At 32.0% G+C, this 13,101-nt stretch overlaps 2 protein-coding genes and 1 non-coding gene across 3 annotated transcripts; 2 read left to right on the plus strand and 1 right to left on the minus strand.

Moving 5' to 3' along the window:
• Nucleotides 1–3,259: 3,259 nt before the first annotated feature.
• On the plus strand, nt 3,260–3,331 carry TRNAG-UCC (transfer RNA glycine (anticodon UCC)). The gene has a single exon. It is a non-coding gene; the product is annotated as a tRNA-Gly (tRNA).
• A 75-nt stretch (nt 3,332–3,406) lies between these two features.
• Nucleotides 3,407–6,742, minus strand: LOC125847213 (uncharacterized). The gene is made up of 3 exons (XM_049526881.1): nt 6,546–6,742; nt 4,710–5,084; nt 3,407–4,228 (listed from the first exon to the last, which is right to left on the minus strand). Exons 1-3 carry the CDS (start codon nt 6,682–6,684, stop codon nt 3,525–3,527), a joined length of 1,218 nt encoding a protein of 405 aa, XP_049382838.1. The 5' UTR covers nt 6,685–6,742; the 3' UTR covers nt 3,407–3,524.
• Nucleotides 6,743–10,553: 3,811 nt separating this feature from the next.
• Nucleotides 10,554–12,100, plus strand: LOC125847189 (probable polyamine transporter At3g13620). Its single transcript, XM_049526867.1, has one exon. The coding sequence runs from the start codon at nt 10,630–10,632 to the stop codon at nt 12,064–12,066; it is 1,437 nt and encodes a 478-aa protein (XP_049382824.1). The 5' UTR covers nt 10,554–10,629; the 3' UTR covers nt 12,067–12,100.
• The last annotated feature ends 1,001 nt before the right edge of the window (nt 12,101–13,101 follow it).

The raw sequence follows: 13,101 nt of genomic DNA on the forward strand, positions 1-13,101 counted from the left end.
GAAGTTTATGAATTCAAAATTTTATTCCGTTTAAGTTATTTAATTTTAAAGTAATAATTTATACATATTTGATAAATTTCTTGAGATAAATATAATGAGTTTGGAGTAAAGCTAACAGGTTCATCCGAACTTGTAACCTGTATTCTAGGAATCAAATCCAAAATAACTAATTAAAAATAAAATTTTTTTATCTATCTATCCCGTACCGAACATAGAGTACTTTAAAAGCCTGCAATTAAAATTATATTATTTCTCATAGTTCTAAGTTAGATATACATAGTATTGTTGGTATTAGAGTTACAATGCTTATTCCCAAAAGATGCTATTTTGTTTTTTTATTTATATGACAAAATGTTAAAAAATAATTATTGGAAGAATCGTCCCTCATGCAAAAGTATAGAATTAATAATTAAGGATCTTGTCAACATTTGATACCTCTAACATGAAACTTTTAGATTTTGTTTTCTTTTGATAAAAAAATATGAGCAAATAAAAATAATAGAGTTTAATTTTTTTATGAATAAAATAATATATATACATTGAAATAATGCTATGTTAGAGTAAACTAAATCCATTTCACCACAAACAAAAATAGGAATGTAAAAAAATCTTAGGGTTATTAATTAAGTGACAGATCAACGATGAATTTCGTAGCTAATTTATATTTGTTAAGTGGTTGAAGGAGGTCGACATCAATCTATTAGATTGATATCATTTTGTATTTTATTTTACTTATCTTATTGAGTTCTTTTTCTTTATTGTTTTCCTAATTTAATTCGCGATGAGTTTAAATTTCGTGCACAGTTAATATATAAATTTTTTTGTTTGTTTTTAATTCAATGTTTGGTACTTTCGTACTAGAGCTCGATTATTTCAGATTCGTGCCGCGTAGGGCTTTATTCGGGAGAAGCGTTCCCTACCAAATATTTTTTCATAATCAGGGCTCGAACCCGAAACCTCTAGCTATATTAAAGGATAAGCAACCCATCCACTGCACCATAACCATTGATGGTTCAAGCTTGATATGATAACATGAAAAATTGGTAAAAATTTAATTATTTTCTATTAATTTAATGAATATTATAATTATTAATACTCACAAAATGTTAAACTCAAGTTTGTTGGAATAATCGTCTACCAAGTAGAATTAAGGATCTTGTCTACATTTGATACCTCTAAAATGAAGCTTTTATATTTTGTTTTTTTCTGCAAATTTATGGGGGAAAAAACAATTTAGTGTGAATTTTTGTATTAATTAGAAGAGTATATACATTGGAATAATTCGATTTTGTGAGTAAATTAAGTCCATTTGAAAGATGTCAACATCAATATATTATTCTCCGTTTGGAGACACATTCATGATTTTAAAGTTTATGGAATACTCTGCCTAAATTCAGATCACGCACTGCAGGGCCATGGAGCTTTGACTGTGTTTGGATCACACACTACAAGGCCCATTCGGGGGTGACGCTCCCAACAAGATTTTCTCTATACTCAGAGCTCAAACCCAAAACCTCTACTCTCCCACCAATGCACACAACCAGTGGCGGACCCAGAATTTTCGTTCAGGGGGTTCGAAAAATAAAAGTATAAACGTATAAATAAGCCAACAAAATAAAATTTCAAGGAAGTAGTAGTATATAGTTTATAGGTACAAAAAGTTAGTTTCGTTACAAGAAATCTGAAACTAACATGAGTGATTATAGTGAAACAAAAAGTTAGCCCTTTACAATATGTCAATCTAGAACTAGGATGCTAAGTAGAGCAAAAAATGGAGCTAACTAGAACAAAAAAAAATTAGCACTTCGTAATGTCTCACTCTAGGACTAGAGTGCTAACTACAAACTCCAAAAAGAGGTCAGTGCTAATACTTCTCAAGCATGTTTACAATACTATTCGACGAGGTTTCATTGCTTGAAAAAGGCTTTTACCTTTTAAGCAATAAGCATGAGTTTTGATTTTTCATTTCGAATTGAATGTGAGATTCAAGCATGAAGTATAAAGTATAAAACAATCAACAATAGAATATTATGGGAGATGATTTTCATATTTGAGTTTTGAGTTGGGGAAGAACAAGAAAATGATTTAGGGATTTGAAAAGTGAAAAAGTTATTAGCTTTTAGGAATGGGAGTATGGGAGTTGGGACCCTTTAATTTTTTGGGTTTAACACCACATTTTAGCACGTTTTATTAAAAAAAAAAAAAACTGAAAGTAAAAAACGCTAACCCAGGGATTCGATCCCTAGACGTCAGGCTTAACTTTGAAGGGAGCTGCCATTGGGCTATCTCCTTCACCTTGTCATTGAGGGGGTTCAAAATATATATATCCACATAAATCCAGAAAATTCACCTTATATATAGTGTAATTTTTTTTTGAGGGGGTTCGGGTGAACCCCCTGGGCAACACGTGGGTCCGCCCCTGCACACAACCCATGTTGGTGAATTCAAGTTAGTAATATATAATAATAACTGAATTCATAATTGAATATTTTAGTGAATTTTTAATATATATGAATAAAAATTATTGGGTTTTGGGTTAACATGAATTCGTAATTAAAACTGTAGATCCATTGTTGAGTGGATACCCTTATGAAATGATCAATCAACTTTATTCTAGATGAATTTAAACTTTATGCACAATAAATATATTATTTTTTATTACGATATACTATTATAACGTACAATAAATATTATAATAAGATAACGTATAACTCAAGGAGATTGGAAAATGATAGAGATAGAATATTAATTGGCCAATAAATGATGATTATATTATGATTCTTAGTTTGGAAATACTCTATATTTGCAAAGAAATTAAAATTCCATGTTGACCATATATTAGGTTGTACTTAAGCTCGTGATTAATAATCTTTATTAGATGGATAATTAATCGAAAGACTTGAGCAACCGTCGAACGATGTGCTTATTGATCTTGTATAACAATCAGTCAATCACTATACAAATACAAAGCGAATCGCTCTTCTATTATACGAATAAAATATTGCTTTTCGTGAAAATATGTTATGATTATAATATCCTCATGCAATAGTGGTGAGTTTCACACACTCTAAGCCTAATTTTACGAGCGATTAGAAAATCAGATACGATGTAAGTGTTCACCACCCAACTTACCCTACCCTACCACCTATAGGCGATCGTCTTACGACCACATATACTTGTGCATTGTTATATACTTTTTCACTTTAGAAACAATTGAATTTAAAATAAAAAAATTATGTAAACTTTGAAGCACAACAAAGCGTTTGTAGTCCAACGGTTAGGATAATTGCCTTCCAAGCAATAGACCCGGGTTCGACTCCCGGCAGACGCATTTTTATTTTATAGACGTAACTTTGGCACGGAATCTTACAATCAAATATAATCCAGTTTCCCATAGACTCTCTGCTCAAGTATAGAAATATCGAAAAACAAGTGTATAAAACAAATATGTCGATTCTATACATCTTTCTGTTCTGTTATTACTCTGTATAAGCTATACATGAATGTGCAATATGAGTATAGTATCATTTGTTCTCTCTTAAACCTCCTGTTATCGGTACGAAAGCAGCCAAAATAACGGATACCTTAGACAGTAGAAATCCGATCGTTCCAAGCATGAGATCTTGAGGTGTCAGCACTCTGGCAACGTCTCCGAGAGCATATTTTGCTGCAACAGTTGTAACTGCAAGAGCTAATACTATGTTCAACACTGAGCCTTTGAATTCTTTATCAGTTTGATCAAGTGTTTGTGTTCTGTTACTTGGAGTCAGTTCTGAAGATGGTATACCGTCAACAGATCTCTGCACGAGTAATAGATAGAGGAATCCTCCGATACCACCTGTTAAGAAGGCGATTGCAGACTTATCCCCGGCTAAGAATGCAATAGACGAGCCAGCAATGGTAAGGATTGCGTCGTATAGCAATAAAGATAGCTTCAAATCTGTGTATTCCTTCATTGTGTCTTCGTTTGATATGTTCTGAGTACTAATGGAAGATGATGGCGAAGTTTTCTCACTTAATGACACAATGTTGTCCTCGGAAAACTCAGTAACAGAACATGGTCTAAACTCCATCATGGAACTATCACTTTTCTCACCGAGCAAGACATCCTCGATATCAAAGTCATACTGGATGGCTGTACAGTCTGATAAATTCTTCTCATTTCCTACCAATGCAGAATTTAGAAGGGAAATGACGGTTACGTTCATGCCTCCGAGTCTCCACTGACCTGCTTATTCATATTGGCACGAAAATTTAGAAACTGTTGGGCTACATGTTCATTTATTTCCTTTTTGATGCTTAAAATATGCATAATAGTAATCAAACAAATGCTTCACAGCTATGTTGCTCGGACTCTTCAAAAATGTTGAGCAGTTTTTCCAATGCTTGATGAGCTTTTACTGGAGAGTAATCGGGATTCTTACTGATTTGAGACAGATTCAGACATTTTTGAAGAGTCCGAGCAGTTCGGAAAATATCATATGCCAGCCAGATGTACTTTTCTAGACAAAAAGATCACATCTCGATCCTTATAAGAATTGATCTTACATGCTATGTCAGTTGGACTCTTCAGAAATGTCGACAGTTGCATGTCGGATCCTCCAAAAGTAGTGCATTTTGGTGACGATCCGACACGAATGCAACAACATTTTTTTGAAAAGTCCGAGCAACATAGCTTACATGTACGTCACTTAGTTGGAAATACTGACCTGATTCTGGACTAATCCAAACAGCTGCAAGTTTTCCAAGTTTAGGTCCCTCAAATATGAACTCATCTAAGGAACCTCTTCGGAATTGGAGAAGATCAGAATCCTGTGACTGCACAGAACGGACGTTCTCCAGACCAGCCGATATCCTCTGTAAGATTGAGTCACCATTTTCATCTATCAAACAAAGCAGGACTTCAGAGTTTATATCGGTAAGATCTGATCCATATGCATTACTCGTTTGCAGCTTGACTTGGTAAATCGAATTGGATCTATCCAATTTCGAATGATTGAGCAATGTTTCCAGCGACCATTCTCCACAGAATTTCACGTTACTGGCTGGTAAAAGGCGGGAAGGTTTTACATAGTCCCGAAAATCTGAAAAATCAGTTAGCATGATTAATCATTAAAGTGAGAAGATGAAACAATAACGGAAGCTAAAACGAGTGAATGAAATATAAGGTGTTCGAAAAACAAAAATGTGAAAAATTTATTAAGTAAAGTCTCGACTAAGAAGTCTTCCAACACTTCTCTCCGTTCCTTCAAATCATGCAGAGTATATAACTTAAGTTTAAAGCAAATTCATTTACCAATCAATAGGCGCTCAACGTAAAATAAAGAATTTTTCCCTCTTTATGCGATAAGAAATGGAAAACACATTACTTAAACTCCGGTAATAAGCATATTTTAAGCAAAAATTACAGCAAAGCTCAAACATGTTTGTCTTTATCCCATGTCAGAGCTACAATTTTCACTGAGAGGATTCAAAATATAAAGAAGTAAATACACGAAGAAACGAAGAAGATTCAACACCTACTATATATATGCGCATTGTATGAATGTATATAAAATTTAACCTTGTGTATACGATATAATTTCCTAGTGAAGGGGGTTCGGAGAAAGCTCTTCGCACCCATCTGATAGGTTTTTAGGCACTACATAAAACTCTTCTATACATGTCAAAACTTTCATAAAAGTTCACATTACTTTTTTCTCAGTATGTTAAAGTGTCCCAATATCAAGAAACAAAATAACACAACAGTGTTATCAGAGGGGAAAAATGCAAATAAACTCTAAGGTCCATTGACCGTTGGCCTTTAATAGCAAATCGCAAATAAAGTGTGGCCTCTGATGAAGAAACGCAAAATGGAGAAACAAATACAAAAAATGTATGTATTGTCCAATATATATAATTTTAAGCATGAATAACGAATATACGGACAGATTTTTTTTACACTCATTCGCAAGGAAAAGTATGCCTTAGAGCCTTGATAACAGACTGAAGAAAATAAGCAGAAGCTTAGCAGTAAGTCAATTAACTAATTCAAAGTTAGTTCATAATCTCACATTAAAACAAATATAAATTGCTTCTAACCATTTATGTTGCTCGGACTCATCAAAAATCCCTCTAGGTGTGTCGAATCCTCCAAAAATACATTTTTGAAGTATCCAACATGTATACGACAATATTTTTGAAGGGTCCGAACAACCTAACTACTAGACTAACAGTTATAACAACAAGGTTGCCAAAAAAAAAAACATCATACATAAATGTGCCCTTTAACTTCGATTTATTTCACATTTTCGCAGGACACTTAAAATTGTATAAAGTTGAACAAGTAAACACACGAGTTCTACATGACATAATACATGTAGGACAACACGTATGACACAAATTATCATAACTAACTGTTGTAGCAATAAAGAAGACTTTTAAAATTTATGATCTAAAAACACTCGGAGACTATATGTATAAATCATTTCGTTAATAATAAAAAGAGTAACTTTAGACGGACTAAAAAGGAAAGTGTAACACGTAAATTGAGACAAAAAGGGTACCTTGAAAGTCTGATTTTTTGACGTGAATTTTCCAAGAAGAGCTGCAAATCCTTCTAATACGAATTGGGTTTATTGAATTACTCTTTGGGACAGCAATTTGAGTTGCAAAGATCAAATTTTTGATGAATAATGACTCCATTTTTAGCTAATTTCTCTTCAAAAAATTCAACTTTTCTTGAATTTGACTGATAGAAGAAGAAGAAGAAGAAGCGTATGGAAATGGAACAACTAAAAATATCTTTTGAGGCCCAAATGGTTAAAAAAAAAAAAAAGCCCAATAAGAAGGGATTTGGGCTATTTTGATTATTTTTGGGTCATTTGCACATGTTCTTATTTTTGGGTGGTCTTTAATTTTTATTGTCGTAAAAATAAGTGGTTGAAAATGTTCATGACGTCGTGATAACAAAGAATTTTCGTTCAACATAAGTGTATAGTTTTGCATCATAATATAGCACGAGTTATGCTGCTTAGCCGCTTAGGTCCTATAAAACTTATGTCAATAGAGGCAGAAGTTCAGTTGGGAATCCACAAGTTAGGTAGTAAAGGACATAATATAACTTAAATCCTGTAGAACTTATGCTGATAGAGAAAAAATTAGTTTCAAAACCTACAAATTATGTTATAAAATACATAACTTAAGTCCTACACAACGTATGCCGAGTAAAACATAATTCTCTAAACTTATGTCTAGCGAAATTAAGTCATAAAAATACTACACAATTTATGTTGCATAACTTTATTCTTATAGAATTTGCCGAACGAGGCAAAAACTCTCTAAATTTATGTCTAAAGAAATTAGGTCATACATAATGGTGCTTGGTGCTTTGGTCCTCAAAAAATTAAAGGTCACACCGAAATAAGGGCAATCCGTGCAAAAACTTCACTCGTTGGGTAATCTATTGAGATAATTATAATCCAATATATATGAGTGATCTAGTTTTTTTTTTAAAAGCAAGCAAATATATAGGTTTTGTATATTTCAATAGCTATAATATACATAATCAATAAATTTCCATAATATTATCTAAATTATTATTTCTCTCCTTAAACATCTCACTTAATTAACATTCTCACTAATTAAAACACTAAAAGTAGGGCACTTAAAGATGATGGGCATTTGAACCTAATTCCACCAAATTTGTGGAAATTAGGGTGTTCACTAATTGAGCTAGCTAGCATTAGGATTTGCTAATAGAAAATTTTAAATTAGTACTTAAACTTCAAAATATAATTAGTACTTCCTTTTGATCCTTTTTATTTTATCACTTTTAACTAAAAATATTTAGTCTAAAATAATTATTTACAAAACCAATAAGGTATTACTCATTTAAGAAAGAGCAGAAAGGTATTTTCATCAAAAGGAAATAATGCAAATTTAAATAAATAATTTGTATGACAAGACCACTGATAAATATAATGGGATGATTGTGAATTCTTCATTTCTAATTAAATACATCGAGTCCGAGTTTTGAAAACATGAGAATGATTTACCCCTTAGTAGGTGGTCTATCGTGTGTGCAATTTAGATTAGTCGAGGCAATAACAAATCTAATGTGTAATATTTATAAATATGTAATTATGACTCTATTTACTACTTTATATTTATTTGAGTTCATTATAAAAATTTATAAACTTAAATCCTGCATCGAGTGATGATTTATCTTAACCGTTAAATCAACTTTACAAAGTTCGAAGACTCCAAAATTTTAAAAATACTGACTGATAAATTGATTCTAAGAATAGTATCATATACTTTTGATATTATTGACATAAGTTTGGTATTTTACAGATCATATTCCTCAATTATTTATTCTCTTTTACTTTATTATTCCAAACAAGGTTTTGGTTCTACTCTATCTACCATAAAAGAAAAAGAAAAAATTATTAGGCGATGCACAATTAATATGGAATGCCTAATGTCATTTATTTAACTTATTTTTTTTTTACCTTATGTTAAGAAAATAATTCTTTATTTTTAAGCAACTTATATTATTAGAAAAATATTCTTCAAAGATTGGTAGTAACAACCTGCTATAAAATTACAGAGCATGAGTAAAAATACGATAAGTAGATGCATAATTTTGAGTTTGATCAGATCAGACAATGACACACCGAAAAAAGAGCAAAAAATAGGAATGATAGAATGAAGAACAAAACTTTATGACAGATTATTTTTGTAAGAGTTCAGTTTGCATGTGCTAAGCATATAGTAGTGTTCCTTCGTAAATCTTCGAATTTCATCCTAATCAAAGATTTTCTTTTATACAAGGAGACTCATCCCGACATGTTGCAAGATCAAATTTTACTTGCTCAATGAACATGTCGAAGTAGTCTAGACAAGTATAAATTGATCCTGTTAATCACTTTACCTTCCAACAACACAAATAACTATAACTTATTTTCTATTACAAATTCTTACTTAGTTAAACTTCGTATTCAAACAAACATCATCACATGCATATTACTAAAAATAATATTTTAAAGAACTTACCCACTTTAGTGGTTATCAAGTAACAAATTTGCCTTCACATGTTAATTGTTGAATTGTTTTTTCCGCTGTTAATTTATTCACACAATTTGTCATGTGAAACTTAGGTGGTTAAACTTAATATTCCCTCCGTTTTACTTTATATGACATTATTTTTTATTAATTTTATTTTAAAACAAACAACATAATTTTTTTTATATTTCTCTTACGAAAAATTCTTGTATCCAAATAAATATTATGACATATTTACGTAAAATATAATCCAAGTTCTTTGAGATGACTCAATTGATTTGAAGGGTGATCGTCCACATGTATGATTCGAGATCAATTCCCATCTTAATTCCTTTTGAAACGAGCATGTCGCAAAGGCTGCGATAGAAATTTATCGACAGCTAGTTATTCAGTTTCAAAAAGAATATTCAACCTACCAAGGGATTATTTTTGTCACTTGGCATACGTGTAAAGCCTTTTGACCAATTAATAAATGAAAATTAAAAAAAAACATGTTTTTTATGTCTTGATATTATTGAAGATAGTGTTTCCACATAGATAATAATAATTTAATGAATAACGTGAAACAAGTTATTACTCATCTTAGGTCATAGGTCCACTTGATAATAATTTTTAAAAAATTGAGCAGAAAATATTATACAAGAAGGCTCCAATTGAGCACCATGTGCAAATATTTAAAAATAAAGTACAAACCATAACAACCTTTTTTGGAAACATAAAATAATAAAAAATGATTCGATGATGATTATTATAATAATAATTTTTCGTATAATTATTTGACATTAAATATCATTGGTTTTTAAAAATTATTTTTACAAATCTCAAAATTCAAATTCGAGATATGATATAATAAAACAATCCATGATCCATCACACTTGTTGGTAGTAATATAAATAGTTAATTATACTAATATTAATACAAAAAAAAATAAAAATTGAGACAATAATGATATGTATTTTGTAGTAGTTGTAGTAGTAGTAATAATAATAATTATTGAGAATCATGAAGTATTAAGAATACAAAAAGTGATTTCATTCCATATGTCCACGTAGTTATTTGATACTCTTGGCTAGTGAGAAATGACAGATAACTAGTTAAGGTATACACACGATAATGTGTTGATGTAAGATAACAAACACCCCGTAAAATCAATTAAAATGCTGTATCATACATAAACGTGTCATTTAACTTGACCTCAGCTGAAAACTATGCCCTCTAACTTTGAGTCTACGTAACTTGTATAAAGTTGAACAAATAGATACATATGTCCTACTTGACATCCTAAATGACAATTCACGTTCTACATGACCTATGTGTACTATGTCACAAAGAACACATGTGTCTACTTGTGCACACGTAAAACTAAGAAACATAAATATCTACTAACACCATATTCAAAAACATATATATATATTATACCTTAAAATACACACAAACCGACTCGAACACCATCCATCCCACCATCCATCCCACCATCCATACTATTTAAAATTGTCCCACTCTTGGTACTTCTATATTACTAGTCCATCTTCCAAGAAACTTGTATAGTCAACTCTTTCACCACTCCAAAACCAAAAAGAGAAAATGACACAAAAGATTGAGACACCAAATCTTGATTCACCTTCCTCCACCATAGAACCACCACAACACCTCCCAACAACCACCAACCCCACCACCCCAAAAAAAAACCACAAACTTACCCTCATCCCATTAATCTTCCTCATATACTTTGAAGTAGCTGGTGGTCCATATGGTGAAGAACCAGCTGTTAAAGCAGCTGGTCCTTTACTAGCAATTCTTGGATTTCTAATTTTCCCCTTTATTTGGAGTGTACCAGAAGCCCTAATTACAGCTGAACTTTCAACAACTTTCCCAGGTAATGGGGGTTTTGTCATTTGGGCTGATAAAGCTTTTGGACCCTTTTGGGGTTCTTTAATGGGTTCTTGGAAATTCCTTACTGGTGTCATAAATATTGCATCTTTCCCTGTTTTATGTATTAGTTATTTAGAAGAAATTTTCCCAATTCTTGATTCTGGGGTTCCAAGAAAATTAGCAATTCTTGGTTCAACTTTGTTTTTATCACTTGTTAACTATACTGGATTAACAATTGTTGGGTATGTAGCTGTTGCACTTGGGGTTATTTCACTTGCCCCTTTTATCATAATGTCATTAATTGCTATACCAAAGATTCATCCTCATAGATGGTTGAGTTTAGGTCAAAAGGGGGTTAAAAAAGATTGGAACTTGTTCTTTAATACACTCTTTTGGAACTTGAATTTTTGGGATAATGTTAGTACTATGGCTGGTGAAGTTGAAAATCCAAGAAAGACATTTCCTTTAGCACTTTTTTCTAGTGTAGTGTTCACTTGTTTAGGGTATATTATACCACTTATGGCTGTAACGGGGGCGGTAGACGTGGACCAACGCGATTGGGACACAGGGTTTATGGCTAACGCCGCGGAGATCATATCAGGGAGGTGGTTGAAGTTTTGGATTGAGATTGGTGCTGTATTGTCTACCATTGGATTGTTTGAAGCTCAATTGAGTAGTTCAGCATTTCAAATTTTGGGTATGGCTGAAATTGCATTTTTACCTAAGTTTTTTGGGCTAAGGTCTAAATGGTTTAATACACCTTGGGTTGGGATTGTGTTGTCAACAACTATATCACTTGGGATGAGTTATATGAATTTTCAAGATATTATTTCTAGTGCAAATTTCTTGTATAGTTTAGGTATGCTTTTGGAGTTTGCATCATTTCTTTGGTTAAGGAGGAAGTTTCCATTGATTAAAAGGCCTTATAGGGTGCCAATGAGATTGCCACTTTTGGTGATTATGTGTTTGGTTCCATGTGGTTTTTTGGTATTCATCATGGCTATAGCAACAAAGCTTGTGTATTTGATTAGTGGATTGATGACTATTGGAGGGATTGGATGGTACTTTTTGATGAAGTATTGTAAGTCAAAGAAGTTGTTAAAGTTCAATGATAAGGTAGATGATGCTTATGAGGAATATGTGGAGTAAATGTAATCAATAGGGAGGTAGTTGGTGTGTTGACTTTTTTTTTTTTTTTTTTTTTTTTTTTAATTTTGTATTTTTATAGATGTGACTTCATATATTGGAAAGATTGTTGCTTTAATTTGAGAAAGAATTGAATGCAAAAATGTCCTCTTTTGTCCTATTCATTTTCTAAATTTTCTTTTGTTTATTGTACTTCTTTTTGGTTTTCTATCGATGTTCGATATCTGTATTGGATCCTCATTTAATCTGGACTCTCGTTGTGTAAGACTTATTTAAGGGGGAAGTGCTTCCTAACAGAGAGCTCAAAAGAGATCTTATCTATCCAATCACAATCTGATCGAGGACTAATTACAAGCTTGGATGTCCTCCTAACAACCACCACAAGCTTTGCCTTATTCATTTTCTCAATTTTCTTTTGATTTTTGTACTTCTTTTTGTTTTTCCATCGATGTTCGATATTTGTATTGGGTCCTCATTTAATATGGACTCTCGCTGTGTAAGACTTATTTAAAGGGGAAGTGCTTCCTAACATAGAGCTCAAAAGAGATCTTATCTATCCAATCACAATCTGATCAAGGACTAATTACAAGCTTGGATGTCCTTCTAACAACCACCACAAGCTGTCTTATTCATTTTCTCAATTTTCTTTTGTTTTTTGTACTTCTTTTTTGGTATTTCATTGATGTTCGATACTTATGTTGAGTTCTTAATTAATATGGACGCGCATTGTGTAAGGCCAAGTTAAGGGGGAACTGCTCTTTAATAGGATTTTTTTTTTCATATTCAAGGCTCTGAAAGAAAACTTATTCATCCCACCACAATCTTTGTTGGAAAATGATTTTTAAGTATGTAACTTACACACATCTCATCTAATAGCTTAATTTTTGTATTTTGTACTTAAGAATAACAGATCATGAATAAAAAACACACCTGAACTATCACTTTTTCACGAATTTCATGCATCTACTTACTTAGTTGATTGATGACTATTTGAAGGATAGGATGGTATTTTTGATGAAGTTCTGTATAAGTCAAAAG

Source organism: Solanum stenotomum, chromosome 1 (assembly GCF_019186545.1).
Source record: "Solanum stenotomum isolate F172 chromosome 1, ASM1918654v1, whole genome shotgun sequence".
Taxonomy (NCBI): domain Eukaryota; kingdom Viridiplantae; phylum Streptophyta; class Magnoliopsida; order Solanales; family Solanaceae; genus Solanum; species Solanum stenotomum.